Here is an 18581-nt window from a genome sequence, read left to right on the forward strand (position 1 = left end):
AGCTTAGGCCCAATCCCCTGGGGAGCAGGCCTAAGCCAGCAAGTGGTCATCCCTGAGGGGTCCCAGACTGCAAGAGGGCACAGGCCGGGCTGAGCGACCTCCTACTCCCGAGTGCACAAATTTTTGTGCACCAGGCCTCTAGTATTATACGATATGATATCACATGTGATATAATATGACCATCCCTCTTTTCCAGTATTCTGTGATCTACAGGATGTCCAAGAAACAATTATTATCTATTCTTTTCTTCATGTCATTTTGTATCATGCAGATATCTTGAAAGACACCAGCAGCCCTGCATGTGACCAATCCCCATGTGTAGCCACAGCAAAGCAGGGGCATTTTTAAGCCTTCCAGGACCAGTACAGTGCACTGTTTATAGTACTGCTGGCATGGGAATTCCTACTTAACTTGAAAGAGATCTCTGAATTCAAAGGGAAAGATGCACAATAAGGAATTAGCTCCTGGGTTCTGAAGAGCCTACGTTTCAGTAAACATGAACAACAAGGAGACATTTGAATGTTCCAATGCATATTTGTGCCAGAAAATAACTAGTAAAGAACCTTGTGAGCAGCAGCACATGGTCACTTATGCCTCAAGTGGGGTCCCAGTCCCACAGGACAAGCCTCAGAAAATGTGGGGTCTGCAGGCCGCCCCTGGTGGCTCAGAGACACACACCCGTGTGATTCCACCAAATGCCACACCCAGTTTTTATACCACAGCCTGTTGTCCATGTGGCTGGATGTTCGAATCAAGAAATCTACACCCTCAAGGCTGGATGAAAGGCTTGAATGAGCATCCCAGAGAAAAAAAGCCAGCACTTTGATACACAGCTCCCACAACGTGGAATTTTAATGAGCAGAAGCAAAACCCAATCTCCTTGCTCAGAAAGCAGATGTCTTTGTTCTTTTCGTGTTTTAACATTTTATTAGCTCAACATCACTTTATTCTGGTACCTCTTCTCTAAGAACTGAAGAGGGGCCGTCTGTGCCTCTCTGCATTGTTTTCTCACCTAACACGTTTGAGTTTATGTGTTTAAGGAAACTCTTAGGAAAGGTGTTTTGAGGCATCAAGGTGTGTTGTTCTGGAATTCTTTTTTAGCGGAACAGACACATTTTGCCTAAGTAATTTGCTGTTGTGATTGGAGAGCATGAGGCTTTGGGTACATAGGACTTGTGCTGTCTTTTGTATTACTGACTCACTGAAGAGGGCTGGGAAGGGGAGTAACGGGAGAGGCACAGGAGACTGAGAGCTCTGGGAGATTCCTCAGAGTTAAATAAGAGCCCAAAGCTTTGATGTATGCTCTAACCACTCTGAGAAAATACACTTGACTGAGATTTCTAAAAATAAGGTTTTTGTTTCGGCACAGTGCTGGATTGTTAAGACTCATATTACAAACACAAAATTTGGGAAGCTTTTCTTCCCCATAAACAGATACATGTGGACACTTTTGGGCACCATCCCAGGCTCTCCTTGAAGTAGCCGGGAGTCCACATGTGTGCATGAGCCATATAGCTCACCTCCTGAGTGCAGTCAGAGGGCAATATGGCATTTAAATGAGCTCTATCAAAGTGTTATTGTATCCACAGGCCAAAAAATGTAAGAAACATTTTTTTTCTTCCTAACTCTTTTATCTGCTGCCAAAAGAGAGGGGAAAGATAGGTACTGGAGCCGTGTCTTCAGTCTGCAGACCAAGCTTCTTTTGAGCTTCTCAGCTCTTTCACTATGACGGAGTTGTGGTTCAAGAGCAGCCTCTTTACTCCCAATACTTACCCGTTTCTCAGGTAGCGGGGACAGTTTCCTCAGATAACCTGTCCTTATTCACAGCAAAGCCCTGTTAGCAGTTATAAAATACTTGAGCGTAATGGCTGGCACGCATTGTGCTCAAATTCATGTTCTGCTCTTGTCCTAAGAGATTATATCCCAACAATGAAAAACCCTGGCTTTGGGAGTTCAGTGTGTCAAAGACTGTTCTCTATCGTTGTATTTTCTCCGTAATCTAAGCCTGAATTAGAAGAACATCACAGATGCATGGTGTGTTGGACATGGAGCACATGCATGCATTTAAATCACGTATATCTTACTTTTTTACTGATGTAATTGTGAAATATGTTCTTTTTGCATTCATAATTAGGGGGTGGAACAGATGGTGAAGGCTTAGTTTAAAATAATCTGTCATTAAAATAACCTAGCCTACTGGTAATTCTTCACTCTAACTGGAGTTAGGTCACAGGAAAAGACTTTGGGGTGATTTTTTTTCTCTTCTGCATTGGAGAAGAGAAGAAAGAACCACTAATTTTAGCGTAGTGATGTACATGAGAGTTGTCCCTATAAAGGCACCATGGTAAGATTTCAACCTGAAATTTGGCTGCAGTGGAATATGCAGGAAAAAAGAAAGCAGAGACAGACTACTTTGAGAAATATAAGTCCATTTAGCACCATGCCGTAGACATTTGTATACCTCAATCATGAAGCTGCAGTTAGTTTCATACCCTGCAAGGAAATAACCTCATCATTTGACAAATACTGTGGGAGGCACAGCTTTGAGGGTTAGGAAACTCTGCTTTCCCCTTATATGCTGCACTGATGGCAGGGGACATACATAATAATCACAGGCATTGCTATTTGGAGATGCTGCAACTCCTGAGTTCTATTCCCAAGCCTCACTCCGACATGTGTGCCTCATGGACTTACTGGGATGTGACAAAGGAAAGCTCCTATCTGCCCTATTGTGATGGCTTAGAACTGGGTTTAGTGCCGAAACCGGTTTGGCTCAGTGGATAGAGCGTCGGCCTGCGGACTGAAGGGTCCCGGGTTCGATTTCGGTCAGGGGCATGTACCTGGGTTGTGGCCACATCCCCAGTAGGAGATGTGCAGGAGGCAGCTGATCGATGTTTCTCTCTCATCGATGTTTCTAACTTTCTATATCTCTCACTTCCTCTCTATAAAAAATCAATAATATATATATATATAAGAACTGGGTTTAGTAATAAGAAAACTCTTGATAAATGAGCTACATGCCTGCCTTAAAATGTCTGTTTTACTGTTTCTTCTGAGATGTTGCTCTCCATCTGCTTTGAGGGAAGCAGATAGATTCCAGCATGGCTTTCTAATAAATCTTCTCAAGGAGGGGCTAGCATTAACATTTGTGTAGGTTCTTTTTCATCTTAATCCAACCTTAGTTAATAATCAGAAAATTCTACATGCTGAGTAAGAAGATGTAATTAACCCTTTGACCCCAGAATCTTAATTGGCGCCTGTTGAAACAGTGGGCAGATTTAAAAAAAAAAAAAAAAAAGTTAAAAACTAGCCTGCAGTGATTAAAACAACTCAGCACAGAGTAGCTTTCTTGATTCAAATTTTTTAAAAAGTTCCACAGAACTTTCAGATTAATCATATTTGGTTCCCAGGACTAACTGATTGAATGTTTCTTTTCTCCTCCCATCTTTTAGAATTCAGATACCCACATTCAACCAATATTGATGCTACTCTTAAGACTTTTCTAAGCCCTAGCTGTTTTGGCTCAGTGGGTAGAGCTTTGGCCTGTGCACAGAAGGGTCCCGGGTTAGATTCTGGTCAAGGGCATGTACCTCAACTCAGTTGCAGGCCCCTCCCCGGCCCGGACCCTGGTCAGGGCTCATGCAGGTGGCAACCAATCAATGTGTTTCTCTTAAATCAATGTTTCTCTGTCTTTCCTTCTCCCTTCCACTCTCTCTAAAAAATCAATGGAAAAATAGCCTCGGGTGAAGATTAAAAAAAGAAAAAGACTTCTCTAAGCAGCAAAATACAGCTAACTATAGATAGGGGTCACTCTGAGTGAGAAGGCAATGGCTACATAAAGAACAACCTTGCCAGTCCACTAAGACGTGGTTTCCTATCCCATTCTTCAATGTGCCAGGTATTCTAACCAGACTATTAGTCATTCATTTCACACTAAAGATATAATAGACTGAAATGGTTGATAAGCATAAAAGTGGAAAATTAGCTAACCACTTTTGTTTTTTTTTCTTTTGTTTAACTCTGTGCTGTCATATAACTAATCTGACTAGTTGTTTTTATCCCCACCACATTGGCTGTTATTTTTAATTGAATTGACTGGACACTTTGTGTCATGTAGACACAGACTCATTTTAATCTCACCAGGAAATTGGAACATGTGTTGAAGCCTCTGTTTTTGCCAAACAAAACTGGCCAGTCCTTAGATCACTGCTGCTTAATAGCGTCAGATGTTTAGCCTCCAGATATTCCGTTTCCCTGCTATGGTATCCAGACCTCCTCTAGTATTTTAGCAAATACATGAGATATGAACCTAATGCTAAAAATGCAAAATCCCTCTTAGTGAGAAAGTAAAGGATGTGTGTCGATGGCAAATGAATAGCTCTCCGTGTTTTGGAAGACTATAAAAGAATCCAGTCTAACTCTGATATTCCAAGTGTCAGGAGATATTCCAGACTATGTTAGACATCTGGAGCATCAGAATCTGCAAATAATCTAATAGGTCCAGAAACAGAACCCTTGGAGGGGGTTGCCATCCCTCTCAGTCACTGTAGCATGTGTGCTGTAAGGGAGAGAGAGCACTGGGTTTGGAGGTTTCTGCGCATTTACTAAGCCTTGGCTGAGCAGTTTGTTAGGTGCTGGCTAGATAAAGTTGAATAATTTATCACCCGCTGTTGAGAAACTCAGTCTCCTTTAGAGTTGAATAAACTAGCCAGGGACACATCATGTCATAAACACTTCGATAATACTAATGAAGCGCAGCAGCTCCCATCCTGGCTGTGCTGCTGGCTGGCTGATCTGGTCCAACCATTTAGCCTCCCTGTACCTCAGTTTCCTCGCCTATAACATGAAGACTACACTACAGATTATCTCTGCGCCAGCTCCACCAGTCTTTTCTGCTTTTGATCAGCCTTTTCCTTGTCATTTGTCCCTGTAGACATTCTCTTGTGATCTCTCTCTCTCTCTCTCTCTCTCTCTCTCTCTCTCTCTCTCTCTCTCTTCTTTTCTGACAGTGGCATTTCAGGTTTGAGAAGATGGCTACCCAACTCTTGGTGACTGTATGCCAGGCCATGGCTATCAGGTTGCATGGAAAACCTAACCAGGCCCTTCTCTCCACGGGGGAGGTCGAAAGGGGAGCGTCATAATCCCCATGGGTCACCCTCGGGAGACAGCTTCCATGAGGTGAAGACGTGCTGAATGAGCTCCTCCTCAGACTTCCGCAAAAGGCATCTCTCTCCCTTTTGCACTGGTTTAAATAAGGTCCCACTGCACCACACTGTCAGCTTGAAAGGTGGATCTCACCATGGGGTTGAGGTTTTGTCCTGTGCTAAGGAACTCTCTCTGCTAGTATTTCACTCCGTGTCCCATAGCTGGTTCCAGGAGGGATATTATAGAGCAAAGGTGACCTATTGTGAAAGTGACTTACGAACTCTCTTGTCATCCCATTTCTCATGTTTCTCCTGCTACTAATGAGAGGATTCTGTCATTTGGACAAATCATTTAAAAACAAGTGAATTTTAAGCTGCCTCAATATAAATATTTTCACTTCAGAAATGCTGCACAATTTATTTTTTCATTAATATACAATACTAATTAGAGAATCTTTATATTTAGTGGAAGGCGGCATAGTCACCAAGTCTATCAGCTTTCCAGTCCCAACTCTGCCACTCCCTAGGGACAGAAATGTTGCCTAACTTTGCTAAGCCTCAATTCCCTAGCATGTAAAATGTAGATAACAATATAATTACTTCAAATGGTACTTGTGAAAATTAAAAGTGAATATATGCAAACTGCTTAGCACATATTGCTTAATAAATATAAACTATCATTATTATTATACTATCTTAACCAAAAGCTTGTTTATTATGTAATTTGCTTTTATGTGGAACAAGGCAATATGATTTTTGAAGTGTTTTTAGAAACCACTAAATCAGAGGAAGAGGTGGGGCGCCGCCCACAGTTTCTGACCAGCAGGGCTATGAAGAAGGATCTGGAAGCACGGAATTTGAATCTCATATATACATATAAATACATAAACACACATATTCCAACATGCATAGATAAATAGATACATAAATACCTATATCGCTCTCAAAAAAAATTAGTATTTTAGGAGACTGAAATTGCTGAGATTTCAAGCAGCCTATTTTTCTAATTAAATTTTACATTCTTCTTCCATATTTTTATACTTAAGAATTATGTCATTCAGTGCTGCCACTTACCTGGTTCCCACTGTGGATTTCCTATACTTCCAAAGTCACAGCCTCTGTGCATACCACTAGTCTTTAAAACTTCTCTTCCTATGCAAGTAGTGTTTGTGCAATCTACCTGGTTAAAAAGCGTAATATGCTAATTAGGCCAGAGGACCTTCTGGACGAAGCTGGGGCTGCAAGGGAAGTCTGAGTTCCAGTTGCCAGAGGAAGCTGGTGCTGGCAGCCGGGGGAAGGAAGGCCTACTCTTGCACAGATTTCGTGCATTGGGTCTCTAGTAAATAAATAAAGCAAACAAAAGACATGAAGATGATAGCACATAAAATGCATCTGTATTATAAGAATTTGAAACAAATTTATTCTCAATTTGAGTGGTACATTGCAGCTGGAGTCCCTGATGATTTCGACCATTTATCAAACTGAAAACGCAGCCCTCCATTTAAAAAGTGAACTAAGGTTTCCAGAGTTACAAACAGTGTGTAACATCCTTCTCCCCCTCACCCCCACCCCCTGCCTTTCTCCTTTTGTTTCCATTTCAGGAGTCATAATAGAAAGTAGATTTGTCACACAAAAAACTTTAATACAGAGTTTTGCAAAAAAAAAGGATCCCAATTTGTAAGGTCTCAGCCTATAAACATTCCCCCACAAGGTACTGACTTCTCCTATCTGTTCTAACAAAAGGCAGTGGGAGTGAGGCGGGCATAATCCTTTATTAATTAGCAAATTACTGATGTCCATAGTAGCTCAAGGGGTGATTTTACTTGGTCTTCATAAGGAACTATTTTTTCTCTCATTTCATTACAATTTCCATTGCTGTTCAGCTATTAAATGGAGAATCTTGCTGATTTAATCTTAGTAACAACTGAATCCAAATAAATAAATAAATAATAAATGCAACATCTTATAACATAATAAATGCAACATCAACATGACCCAATTTTATACATGAATGTAATGCATCTTAATCAAATTGACAGGGACATAAGGAAGCACTGAAATAAAGGAAGGCTTGTGATCTTAATTCAGACCTTTAATTTGTTCATTATAATGCGATGGTAAAAGATCCTAGGACTTTTGTTCAACAGGAAGGAAAAAAATGGTCTTTAATTTGATATGTGTTACTTGTATCAGATTCCTTACTAATTAAACCTCCATCATATATATTTATTAACCTTCTTATTTATTTTTTCTTCCTACAGTCCCTGGATGGCTTTGTGTTTGCACTAAATCAAGAAGGAAAATTTTTGTACATTTCTGAAACAGTCTCAATCTACCTAGGCCTCTCACAAGTAAGTAAAACCATTTAGATTCTTGGTGGTGATTGTGTAGGCTCCTTGAATCTCGTGCTTTTTCTTGCTCAATGGATATTCTGTTTAGCATGAATTACCAAAGAATGAATTATTCTTTGATCAATCTTCCCGACTCTTCTCTCTCACAAAGTCAGTGGGAAAATGGTATGTCAGTAGGGAGCATTCGAAATAAACTTGTGCTCAAAAACTTTAGTCCCCTCCACACCCCCAAGGGTCATTATTAATTTATTGGAAACAAATGAAGTTTCTTCCCTTGGTTGTTCTGAACTTTGAAACCTCTGTACCTGGTAGGAGAGGGACACAGGGATAGCACTTCCCTTGTGTCCTATTACTGGATGTTTATGGAGTTGCCTGCATTGTCCTGGGAGCTGACACAATGACAGGGAGTCACTGGAGTCAAGAAATGCTGAAAGAGACCATTAAAATGTGTTGCAGGGAGGATTCCAGCAAGGATATATTCTGCTGCTTTTGCAGATGCTTCCAAATGCGGAAAGACAGTTTCATAAAGTTAAATAGCCTTGTATTACTTGCAGTTTAATTACTCACATGCGTCTGTTAGAGGTTCAAAGTAAGAAAACGGAGGCATCTGGGACAAGGGACAGAATCCTAGAGTTCGTTCTCGCTCTTCCTCTGGAACACAAAACCTTTATCTCCGTTGGATTCCAAGACACTAGCTGTGTCTAAAGAATGCAAAAATACCCCGAAGAAAAGTTTGCCATCCAACTAATTATCCAGATGTTTCTCCATAAAAATGCTGAACACCTGGATATTTGTGCCCATACAGGTGATTGGCTGAGTTTGACCCTTTCATCTGGTGGTTTGGCAGGAGAGAAATGCAGCCTGGGTGGGAGGGAGTGTGTGTGTGTGTGAGATGATCTGCCAAGTTGGATAATCTATTTCTCATTCAGTTGCTCCTTGGAGCTAAAGATGGAGGTAAGATTTGTCTTCTCTTAAGCAGGACCCTCCCCAGAATCCTTGATTCTGAAAGTTGGCATCACTCTAAGGGGGTCTCCAGTGTGGCTGGAACCTTTTGGCTATTAGTGAGTTTGCTGAATAATGGATAAATTAAGAAAGACATTGGGAAATAATAAAGAGATATTTGGCATTCAAGATGGGTTGGGGGAGGAGGAGAAACAGTGCCAAATTTGATAATTTACTGTTGAGAATCCAAGCAAGGGTCCATTAACTCTTCCTTGAAAAGAGTGCAAGCTATTTGCTATAGTATATAGAGTAATTCTGTTTTTTTGTGGACTTCAGCAAGCCAAATGATAGAAATGGAGCTATTATTAACTCACTATTAGTATTCTTGCATCTTTTTGAAAGCTCTGGTTTTATAATTGCCTTTAATAATAGACTTTAAGCCTTGTCTTAATCTGTTTGGGACCTCATATGGGGATTCTCCAGTTTTAAAATTGGTGTGCCACCATGATAATAGGTATAAATCCAGAAACACCACTGTTTGTTGTTCTATAATGCCCATATTCATCTGTTTTATGCAGACTGTCCAACAAAGTTTAATCAGCCAGTGAAGAAGAAGGATGAATAATTAGTTTAAGCAGGTAAATGCTAATTAGGGAACTCCTGAAAAGCATCCATTATATACTAGCTCAAAACACATTTTACAGCCCTGGTTAGTGGTGTAATCCAAATTCTGTCAAGGCAACTGCATTTTCTGTAATTGAGATGTGTATGTTTGCTTTGCATAACAGATGGCTCTGTATGCTTAGACTGATAGCTAGGAAAATAATAATTGCATTATTCCGGCCAAAAGAATATTAGCTCTTGGGTCTCGGCCATTTCAGTTGGTCCTCCTGCCAGCACAGCATATGCACATATATGGATTGGATTTTCAAGGAAATTGATGCATCTGGAATTGTGTGGCCATCTGAAATATCATCTGTTCAAGAAAAATTTGGCTTTAACCCTATGCTGATTTCTCCTTAAAAGCAGTTGATTTCACTGCTTCTCTCCTGTAACATTAAGTCAATCTTGTCCTAAAATCTGAGTCAAATTTGAGGTTTCAGCAGAATAGAGTAGCTGCATAGACATGGCACAGTAGCTGGCAACTCCCATGCAGTCATTCTCTGCTTGTATGTGATGGGTTTTAAAGTGTGTGTCTATAGCCAGCATCTTGACCTCCCAGGGTAGACACTGGCATAGTGTGCTGTTGCCCTCTGGGTAGATGTGTGCAGTGTTGCCATAAATGGTCAGTATGCTGGTAGAGGCTCTGAGGTATGAGATGGAGGTCGTCCTTTGGAGGCATTACACAGCTGAAATGATGAAGGGTAAGTCACTAGAAAATGATTTTTGCATATGCCATTGCATGTACTAGTATTTAGAGTTCAGAACTAAATTTTAAGAATAGTTCTGGGTCAACATGAAAACAGACTGATAAGAGCATGGTACTTTTTTATGTGCACCAAAGAATGAGGCGAAGAAAGGCTAAGGTAAAACTTTGGGAAGGGATTTCCAACCCAGTTAACGTTCTAAGTCCTAATTGGGTAATTACAGTTCCTGAGACCTAACAGTTCCCAAGTTTCTTCAGGGCCCTCTTCAAATGTGGGGTGCTTGTGGCTGAATACAAAGTAACATATACTCAAAGTCATTGAGCACATACTTCATCATTTACACACACACCCAAAAACTCTGCTGTGTCCTACAACTTGGCTTCAGTGGTTATTCTATCAAATTCTAGACTGTGATAAGGAATCTATAAAGTTATACTCCCTCCTTTTCTTTATAAGTAGTTTCATGAAATAAAGACAGCACGCACCTGTAGCATCAGAGACTGTCATTGAAATCGCTGAGGGATGTGGTGAGCATGGGGGTGTGTTAGAGCACAGCTCTGTCTGCATGTAACTCCCAAGATATTCCTTCCTTAGTGTTATTTCCTTTCAACATGTAAATAAATATGGTGACTTTAAAATGGCTTATGTTCAGGAAAGGATTGAAGTTATTTTTGGCTCATAAGAAAATTAAGTAGAGAAACTTCTACTGAGCTCTGTTGAGTAGAAAGAATATAGAGACAGCCAGAGTGGATTATTATTCTACAGGCCACTGAGTGTAGCAATGCCTGGTGTTCAGGGTGTGAGTGTGTGTGTGTGTGTGTGTGTGTGTGTGTGTACCAATTATCCTCTTTAAAGTATTTTCTTATTTTCCCATGATGATGGGAATGAAGGATCCATGATGATATCTGAACCTCTTCGGCAGCACTTTTGACTTGGCCAGAGATATTTAACCTAACATCCAAGATGTAGTCTCAGGTTGTTGAAATGTGTATGGTTGATTTCCTTCCCCTAGTAAAAATGACTTCCAGGGACTCACCATGAGGCCTTGTCTTAAAGGAAGACCCCTAAATATCGATGCTGAGTTTGGTTTACATGGAGATTAAATGACTTCTATCCAGTGATGGCCCTCAAAACTGCTAAACACCACTCTGCTCTCTAGCTATCAAGGGATAAGCAGGAGTGAAAATGAAGGAAGAAAACAGCAGATTTCTAACACTGAAAATGTAGCAGTAATATGTACCCAGCTTTTATGAAATCTCTTTCAACTTGTAAGAAACTTAATCACCAAGAATTCAATAGAGACTTTATATGGGTTTTTTTTTAAAAAAAAAGCAATTCTATTTTGATATAAGATTTAAAGCAGCTTAGAGAAATATTTATTTGTTGGCCTATACCCTCCTCTTTCTACAAAGGAAATAGCTTGCATAAACATATACAATAAAAAGTAATGGCAAAAAGAACTAGGATATAAGGAAAAAAGGTAAAAATAGGTACTATTTTACCACAGAATAGGAGAACACAATAGAGGCTTATAAGAAGGGATATAAATGGTCTGATAAAGCTTCAAAGGTAGCTATGAACTTCCTGCTAGCCAGTGCAAAAAGGGATATACAGCAACCACAAAAAATAAGGAAGCATCACTTTTTAAGAAAAGTTTTTCCAGGACAGAAAGAGAAAAATAAATCTCAAATACAATTTTTGTAGGGGCTACTATGTGGATTATTATGTATTGATTTGCTTCCAGTGGGGTCCACATCCAGAGCAAGGCTGTAGTGACCCATATAACAAAGATGAACATACATGTTGCAAATCTCATAGGCAGGCAGAAGGCTCCATCATCCTTCCCACTCCCCGCTACACACACACACACACACACTCAGCTGTGGTGTGCCAAAGATTATTTTGAGACCTATGTCTGGCATCATCTGCACTTAAAATAGTGTTGACTAGTTTGATGATTTGGGGGCTTCTAAATGATCTTTCACTGTTCCACATAAATCCTGCATTTTCTTTTAAATACTGACTAGAAATTTAACATTATAGTTGCCAGAGGCAGAGGACCTGGGTCTTAGTTAAGCCTATATAATAAAAGCCCAATATGCTAAGTGTTTGATCATCTGTCCAGCCATTCAACCAATCAAAGCGTCATATACTAATGATATGCTAAGACCCCTCAAACACTTGCTATGACGTGCACTCACCACCAGGGTGCAGTCACCAGCCACCCAGTTGCTATGACGTGCACTCACCACCAGAGGGCAGACACTCCAACCGGTAGGTTAGCATGCTGCTGGGGTCTGGCTGATTGGGACTGAGCAAGACCAGCTGAACATGCCCTGGAGCCCTCCCATGGTCCCTTCCGGTTGGCCAACCTCCCGCGTCACTCCCTGGACCCGATCATGCACTGGTGGGGTCCCTCGGCCTAGCCTACACCCTCTCACAATCCAGGACCCCTTGGGAGATGTCAGAGAGCTGGTTTGGACCCCATCCCATAGGCCAGGGCGAGGGACCTCACTGGTGCATGAATTCATGCACTGGGCCTCTAGTCAAAATATAAAAAAAGAACTCACAGCTTCTGAAAACATTTTTCCTTGAATATAAAGTGAGAAATGATGATTCTGATGTACACCTAGGCCAGCAAAATGTTTTCAAGTTAACATAGAGTCTTATTTAAAATAAAATGGGCCCTGGCTGGGTAGCTCAGTTGGTTAGAGCCGTGGTCGGCAAACTGCGGCTCGCGAGCCACATGCAGCTCTTTGGCCCCTTGAGTGTGGCTCTTCCTAAGCCTAATTAAATTAATAACAATGTACCTACCTATATAGTTTAAGTTTAACAAATTTGGCTCTCAAAAGAAATTTCAATTGTTGTACTATTGATATTTGGCTCTGTTGACTAATGAGTATGCTGACCACTGGGTTAGAGCATTGTCTATATACAGCAAGGATGTGGGTTCCACCCCTAGTCAGGGCACATACAAGGAGCAACCAGTGAATGCACAAAAAAAGTGGAACAAAAACCGATATTTCTCTCTCTCTTTCCATCCCTTTCTCTCTCTCTCTCAATTTAATAAATAAAATAAGATATAGATCAAACTGGAAAAGTAACAGATTTTCCCCTTGTGATTTCATTAGAAATAACCTGCAGCCAGTTAAGCCCTTTCTTGAAATATGTTCTAATCACCTCCTACTGCCTCCAGGGTCCAGCTTGCCTATGAGTCACTTCCCCTCTTCTCATTAAGCCCCCATCATGGTAGAAGATGCTTCCTTGCTGTTGTAAGCCAGCCAAAAGGTAGCTGCACACATGGCTATACTAGTGCATTGGCTTGTTTCAAGGCAGCTTGCGGAAAGGGGCCGGGTGGCTGCAGATATAAGAGCTAATCGAGGTGAAGGAGAAAGGGATACATGGTTGTTTTAAATGTGGTCTTTTTTTTTTTTTTTAAGCCATGCAGATATATTTACCATAAACTCTTTTCCCATCCTGTTGTTCATCTCCATATTTTACTTTTCTCTGCATTTGTTATATAAAATGGCAAATAAAATTATAGCCACGGCAACACAAGTACAAGGTCAAATAAATGACAGAGCTCAGTCTATTTGTGAAGCTATTCTGAAAGGAACCCTGGTGCCAAATGCAGTTTATTTGAATAATAAAGAAGAATTAGATTCCCTTGATAACTTGGCTGAGGGCCAATAAATCAGTGGAGGTTAAAGATGCTTTGCAACGGCCATGTCTCTCTTTTGCTTTCGCAAAGTACAGACCTCCACTCTTCCACTCTGTTTTTCAATGCAAATCAAGTTGAGGTTAGTATGTGGTTAATTCTCTCACTTCTATGATTATAAAAGACAGTCTACATTTCTTTGTAGGAAAAAAAAATAGCAGCATTAGCTTTCCTCACAAGTTATTACTCTTGCTTGGCATTATCACATCCCAAATAGCTGGAATATAAAGACAAAAAAGGGATTATTTCAACACAGCAGTGGGTATGTAATAATGGAGCCAAGTGTTAGCATTGTTTTCAGTTGGTGTTTTAAATGTACAGGACAGTGAGATAACTTGGGTTCCTTCCATAAATGAATACTTGCAGCCCTCCAAATATTGCTATGTAGCTCCCCTTTTAAAGTCTTTCGGGTAGGCGTACCTTCATATTTTTTTTAAAAAGAAAATGCATAATTTTCTGCTTATTGTGTGTTTTCTCCCTGGCAAGTCTGTCTTTTTTCTCCTGCACTAATCATAAAAAGTTTGTCACTTCTGGGCGTAACAAAGAGAAATGCCCTTTTGAATGTGGAGGCTCTGCGGGTTTAGAGACTATTGAGAAAATATAAGTATCAAAATAATTCTGAAACAGTACAAGGTGCAGTGGCACATTATCAATTTACAACATTTAAATTGATAAATGCTTGGTGGTGAAGGCCTACAAGGGCACTTTGAAAAGCAAATAGCGACCTGGTGAAGAAATTGATTTTCCCCCCCGAAAATGACTGCATGATGCATCATTTGACTGCATGCTGTCCGAGTGCTTGACAGAGATAATCTCAGCAATCCCACGGGTGACCTTATCGTTCTCACCAGGGCAACTTCGTCTGCGTTCTGACTTTGTGCATGTCAAGGCTCCTCCCGGCAGGATCCTTGGGGGGAAAAGTTCCTCTGTTCGATCCAGATATTCCACTGCTCGCTCTTCCCCCTTTCCCTCCCACCCTACCCTTCCAGAGAGGCAAGCACGCCTCTGTATTTCATCCGTAATTGTGAATGAGCCAGGCAGAACTCCACAGCTCTGCGCTCTGTATCTTTGTCTTTTAGTTCACATAGTACTAGGTGATATTAGCAGGAATCTTTTTATCAGGAAGAGTAGAAAAATTCTAGAATGTTCTTTCCCATTTTTAACAAAATGGAAAAAGCTAATCAGTTTCTTTCGTCCTTATATTTGCAAGGCTCTTCTCTTCTCTTCTCTTCTCTTCTCTTCTCTTCTCTCTCTTCTCTTCTCTTCTCTCTCTTCTCTTCTCTTCTCTCTCGCTTGTAGTCTTCACACAGGAAGCTTCCGAAACTGCTTTAATCCATGCACTTTAATTTCTGTGAATATGGTTCCTTCATCATGCAGTGATTCTAGGTGTTTCTCGTGTAACTTTGCAATTATGTCATACTGACATCAGGCCCAAATAACATGCCGCCCAGTGCTGTGGGGCTGCATCCGAGAGGCAGCCTCTGATTGTATAATCTGTGAGGCTTCGCCAGGACCACTGCTGTTTAGAAAACATTTCACTGCTGGAGAGAAACATTGACCACTTCTCTATGCGTACAGTTCCTCTCTTGGTATATAGGGATGTGTGTGCCTGCCTGTCTGTTTATCAGCAATCTCCCTGCCACTCAGCTTGTCGTTGATAATTACAATTCCTGATTAGCCACTTCTGGAAAGCAGCAAACACCCTGCCCAGTGTGGCACCCTGAAGCTCCAGTCCGCTCTGGCTTTGACACCCTCAGTTCACCATATTCAACCCTTTTACCTCCTTCTTTCATCCACAACATTAATTCTGAGTGAACAAGACGTGCTTCCTTGCTTTTGACAAGATTTGCTGCAGTCTCATGCGACAAAAACCCAACACTCATTCCAGATTCAGAAAGTAGGATTTATAACAGCATTTTAATTTAATGTTGGATGTCGAACATATAAAGAGATCACAGTAGTACTAGAGCTGAAAATTGATGCCTTTTTTATTAGTGTCCTCTCAGAAGTGGTGAGACGCTGTTTGTGCAATGGAGCACAGAGCAGCACAGTCAGATGAATGAGGATATGCTATCTGCAAGGAATCATATTTCAAGCCACTGTCGGCCTCTATTGATGTGCTCAGAGTTGAAAGGTTACGCTAGTAAATGCCACCCGAATTTCCAGCATTAGAAATCGGTAGAATAATCTGCGGGCTGTCACTTGATGCTCAGCCTAAACGCACCGCACGGGGATGTTTTACTTATTTTAACTCCAAATTAATTTCTGATTACCGGCGCATTTCTTCCTCTCTCCCATGTTCTTATCTGTCCCCAAGGGGGACCGGTTTTTAACAAGCCTTTCAGAGTAAACCAAAATCTCTGGAAGAAATGTGTGTCGTTATGCAGGAACGTTATATTCTTCTTATTTATTCCTTCAGACATATTTTTCCAGGCACTGAGGCCAAAACACCCAAAAGTCTGTCTGCAGAGGAGGCTTCTGTAGTTTAGACTGAACCGCAGAATCACAAGATAAGGAAATAGAGGCTCACCGATTTCAAACACATACTGTAAAGACCTTTCACATTGCCTCTTAATTTCTAGACTTATTATGATCAAAAGAAAGAAAAAAACAAAACAAAATGGAGTGCCTATTCTTTACAGGATCAGAAATCTAAAGTCAGAAAAAACTACTCTTTGAGGAGCTAGCTCATTTGATTGTGTGGATAAATGGTATTTTCATATTCATTTTTAAAGTAGAGCATTGAGCAAAAGTAAAATGGAGAAGAAAATTTAGTCATCATTCTAAGTCTGTAATTTATTCATTTTTAAATAATGAAACGGTGTTTTTCTGAATTAACCCATGTATTATTCATGCAGGCATTGGCAATGTAATGTCCCTGGTTTTCTGGAAAGCAGTGTACATTTCTTTGCCTGACAAGCAGTATTTTCTATATGGTATTAATTTAATGGCTTATTTTATTATGCAAAGTTGGAAAGTAAGATAATTTCTGTCTATAATGTGGTGCTTATACAGGCAATATATGCAAAATGATACTTCCACACCTCAGCCAGCTAGACTCCCTCAGTTAGCCCAGGCCTACCAGAGTGATGAGCGAATGCAAACTGCTCATATGAAGAATAAGAAATAACTTGACCTCCTGGGAAGGAGGTCATAAAATCGTTAAATTCATGTGAAATCCAAATTTCATTTCTACACACACACATTCAATCTATATTGGGTTTTAGCTCTCACACAAGAAGACATGGTTTTCATGTCAGGAGTTACATGGCAACAATTTCAGTGATAATTTCCGTTGGAATTTAATAAGGAAATGTACTTTAGGTTTTTGCATCACTTCCAGAACTAGGCTGATAACCTGAACATCAATGCTGGTTTGAGGCAGTAAATGCCCTGTGGCTTTTTATCCTTCTTATTCCCTTTGTCCCCTTTGGATGACAGTCCAAAGATGCAATCTCTTTTTTCTTAAATAGTCATTTTCTAAGAGACTTATAGCAATTGTTCCAGTGATTTAGATGTACATGCCTGTGTACATGAATAAATGCATCAATTGGTTTCTTCTTAATTTTTACTGTGCCTACTGAATCTTTGTCTACTGATGTAAGTAATTCCCAAAATGATTCACTATAACAGCCAACCAGGTTTCCTTTGGGCATGTGCCCCTACCCCCATTCCATCCTTCTACAACTGCAAATTTACCATCTTCAATCATAAGGCAAAAACTTGCTCTGATGCTGTTAATTTTTAATGTGCTGGCAGATTAAATCTATTACTTTCAATAACTATGCAAACTTCTTGTGAGCAAGGGAATGTATGCAGAAAGAAGTTTATCCTGGGGGGAAAAAAATAGTAGTTTGAGATTGAATGTCGTCAGGGCCCTTGGCAGGGGTGACAAAAGAACACCAGTGTGCCAAGTGGGCATTTGGTCGATCTTGGAAGTATGTCAGTAACTTGTAAGTCAGGCAAAGAGTCATGGATGCCGTTTAGCTTTTCTTTTAGGTTATGGTGAACCAAGCTTTGTGTAGCCTCCTCCCTTTTGGCGTCTCTCCCCCAAAGAAGCATTATTTTAGAACCACAGGCAATGCCTTTTAGCAGTGCTTTGCCAAGGAAACAATAGAAAATTGCCTCTTGATCAGGAAAGAGCTAAGGCTTTAAGGAGCAGCCACACAGGAGATGGCTTCACGAACCTCTGAGTTTTATTATCATTTTATAATCTGTCTTGACTTTTAGGTGTCTGTTCTCACTGTAATTTATTAGACACTTAGATCTGGTTAAACTTGATTGTTTAAACCTGATTGTTAAACTTGATTCTTTCTCTTTTTTGGAGCTTACAAAACAATTGCACCAAATGTACTGGTTTATATATAGGGGAGACAGAAATGTTTCCAGAAAACAGGAATGGCAGCATTAGGGAGGACTTGGGTCTTTCCCATGAAACATACAGGCTTGCTTTGTTCTAAGGAACTTTGAGGCTAGCAGAATTGCAGAATAACTAAATGAGGATTATTTATTTTATGATGTGTTCCTTTAAGTGGTGAGTTTCTTTCTTGCTTTTAAATATCCATGCAGGGATTCATTTTCTGGTTGACAAAATCAAAAGGGGGTGAGGGACAGGGAGAGGCAGAAAAACTGAAGTATTCAGAGACATTCCATTTTAAGCTTGCTCAGAAATAAGCTTGCTCAAGGTTTGTTGGCAGACAGCTTTTTAAGAGCAAGCAAGGCCCCCCACTCGAGGTAGGCATGGGGAGCTCCTCTGCCTCTGTCGGTCGCCAAAAGAGATGGGAATGGTGTTTGCAACCTGGTCGTCTGGATGAGGGAAACACGGGCAGGTGGTCAGTCCAGGATCACTTCACACTGCCTGCGATGTCCTGTCTACATATCTGTGTGAATTACAAGAGTCTGTACATCCCGCGGGACAAAACATACACCTTGGAGGAAAATAAGAGGTGAGACTGAACCAAGTTCCTGAAATTGAAAATATAAAAAACATAATTTTTCCAGTTCATTCATTAAAATTGACATTGCAAGGTTTGCAAAGACCAAGAGGGGGCCGTGCCGT

At 40.6% G+C, this 18581-nt stretch overlaps 1 protein-coding gene across 1 annotated transcript in view; it reads left to right on the forward strand.

Annotated features, from left to right (window-relative positions):
* Positions 1-18581, forward strand: part of NPAS3 (neuronal PAS domain protein 3) — an 815671-nt gene that overhangs the window by 556890 nt on the left and 240200 nt on the right. The window contains exon 5 of the mRNA XM_015563843.1: positions 7406-7495. Within this exon, the coding sequence (XP_015419329.1) occupies positions 7406-7495 (90 nt within the window). The remainder of the gene's footprint in view (positions 1-7405; positions 7496-18581) is intronic.

This window comes from Myotis davidii, unplaced genomic scaffold (genome assembly GCF_000327345.1).
Source record: "Myotis davidii unplaced genomic scaffold, ASM32734v1 scaffold116, whole genome shotgun sequence".
NCBI lineage: Eukaryota > Metazoa > Chordata > Mammalia > Chiroptera > Vespertilionidae > Myotis > Myotis davidii.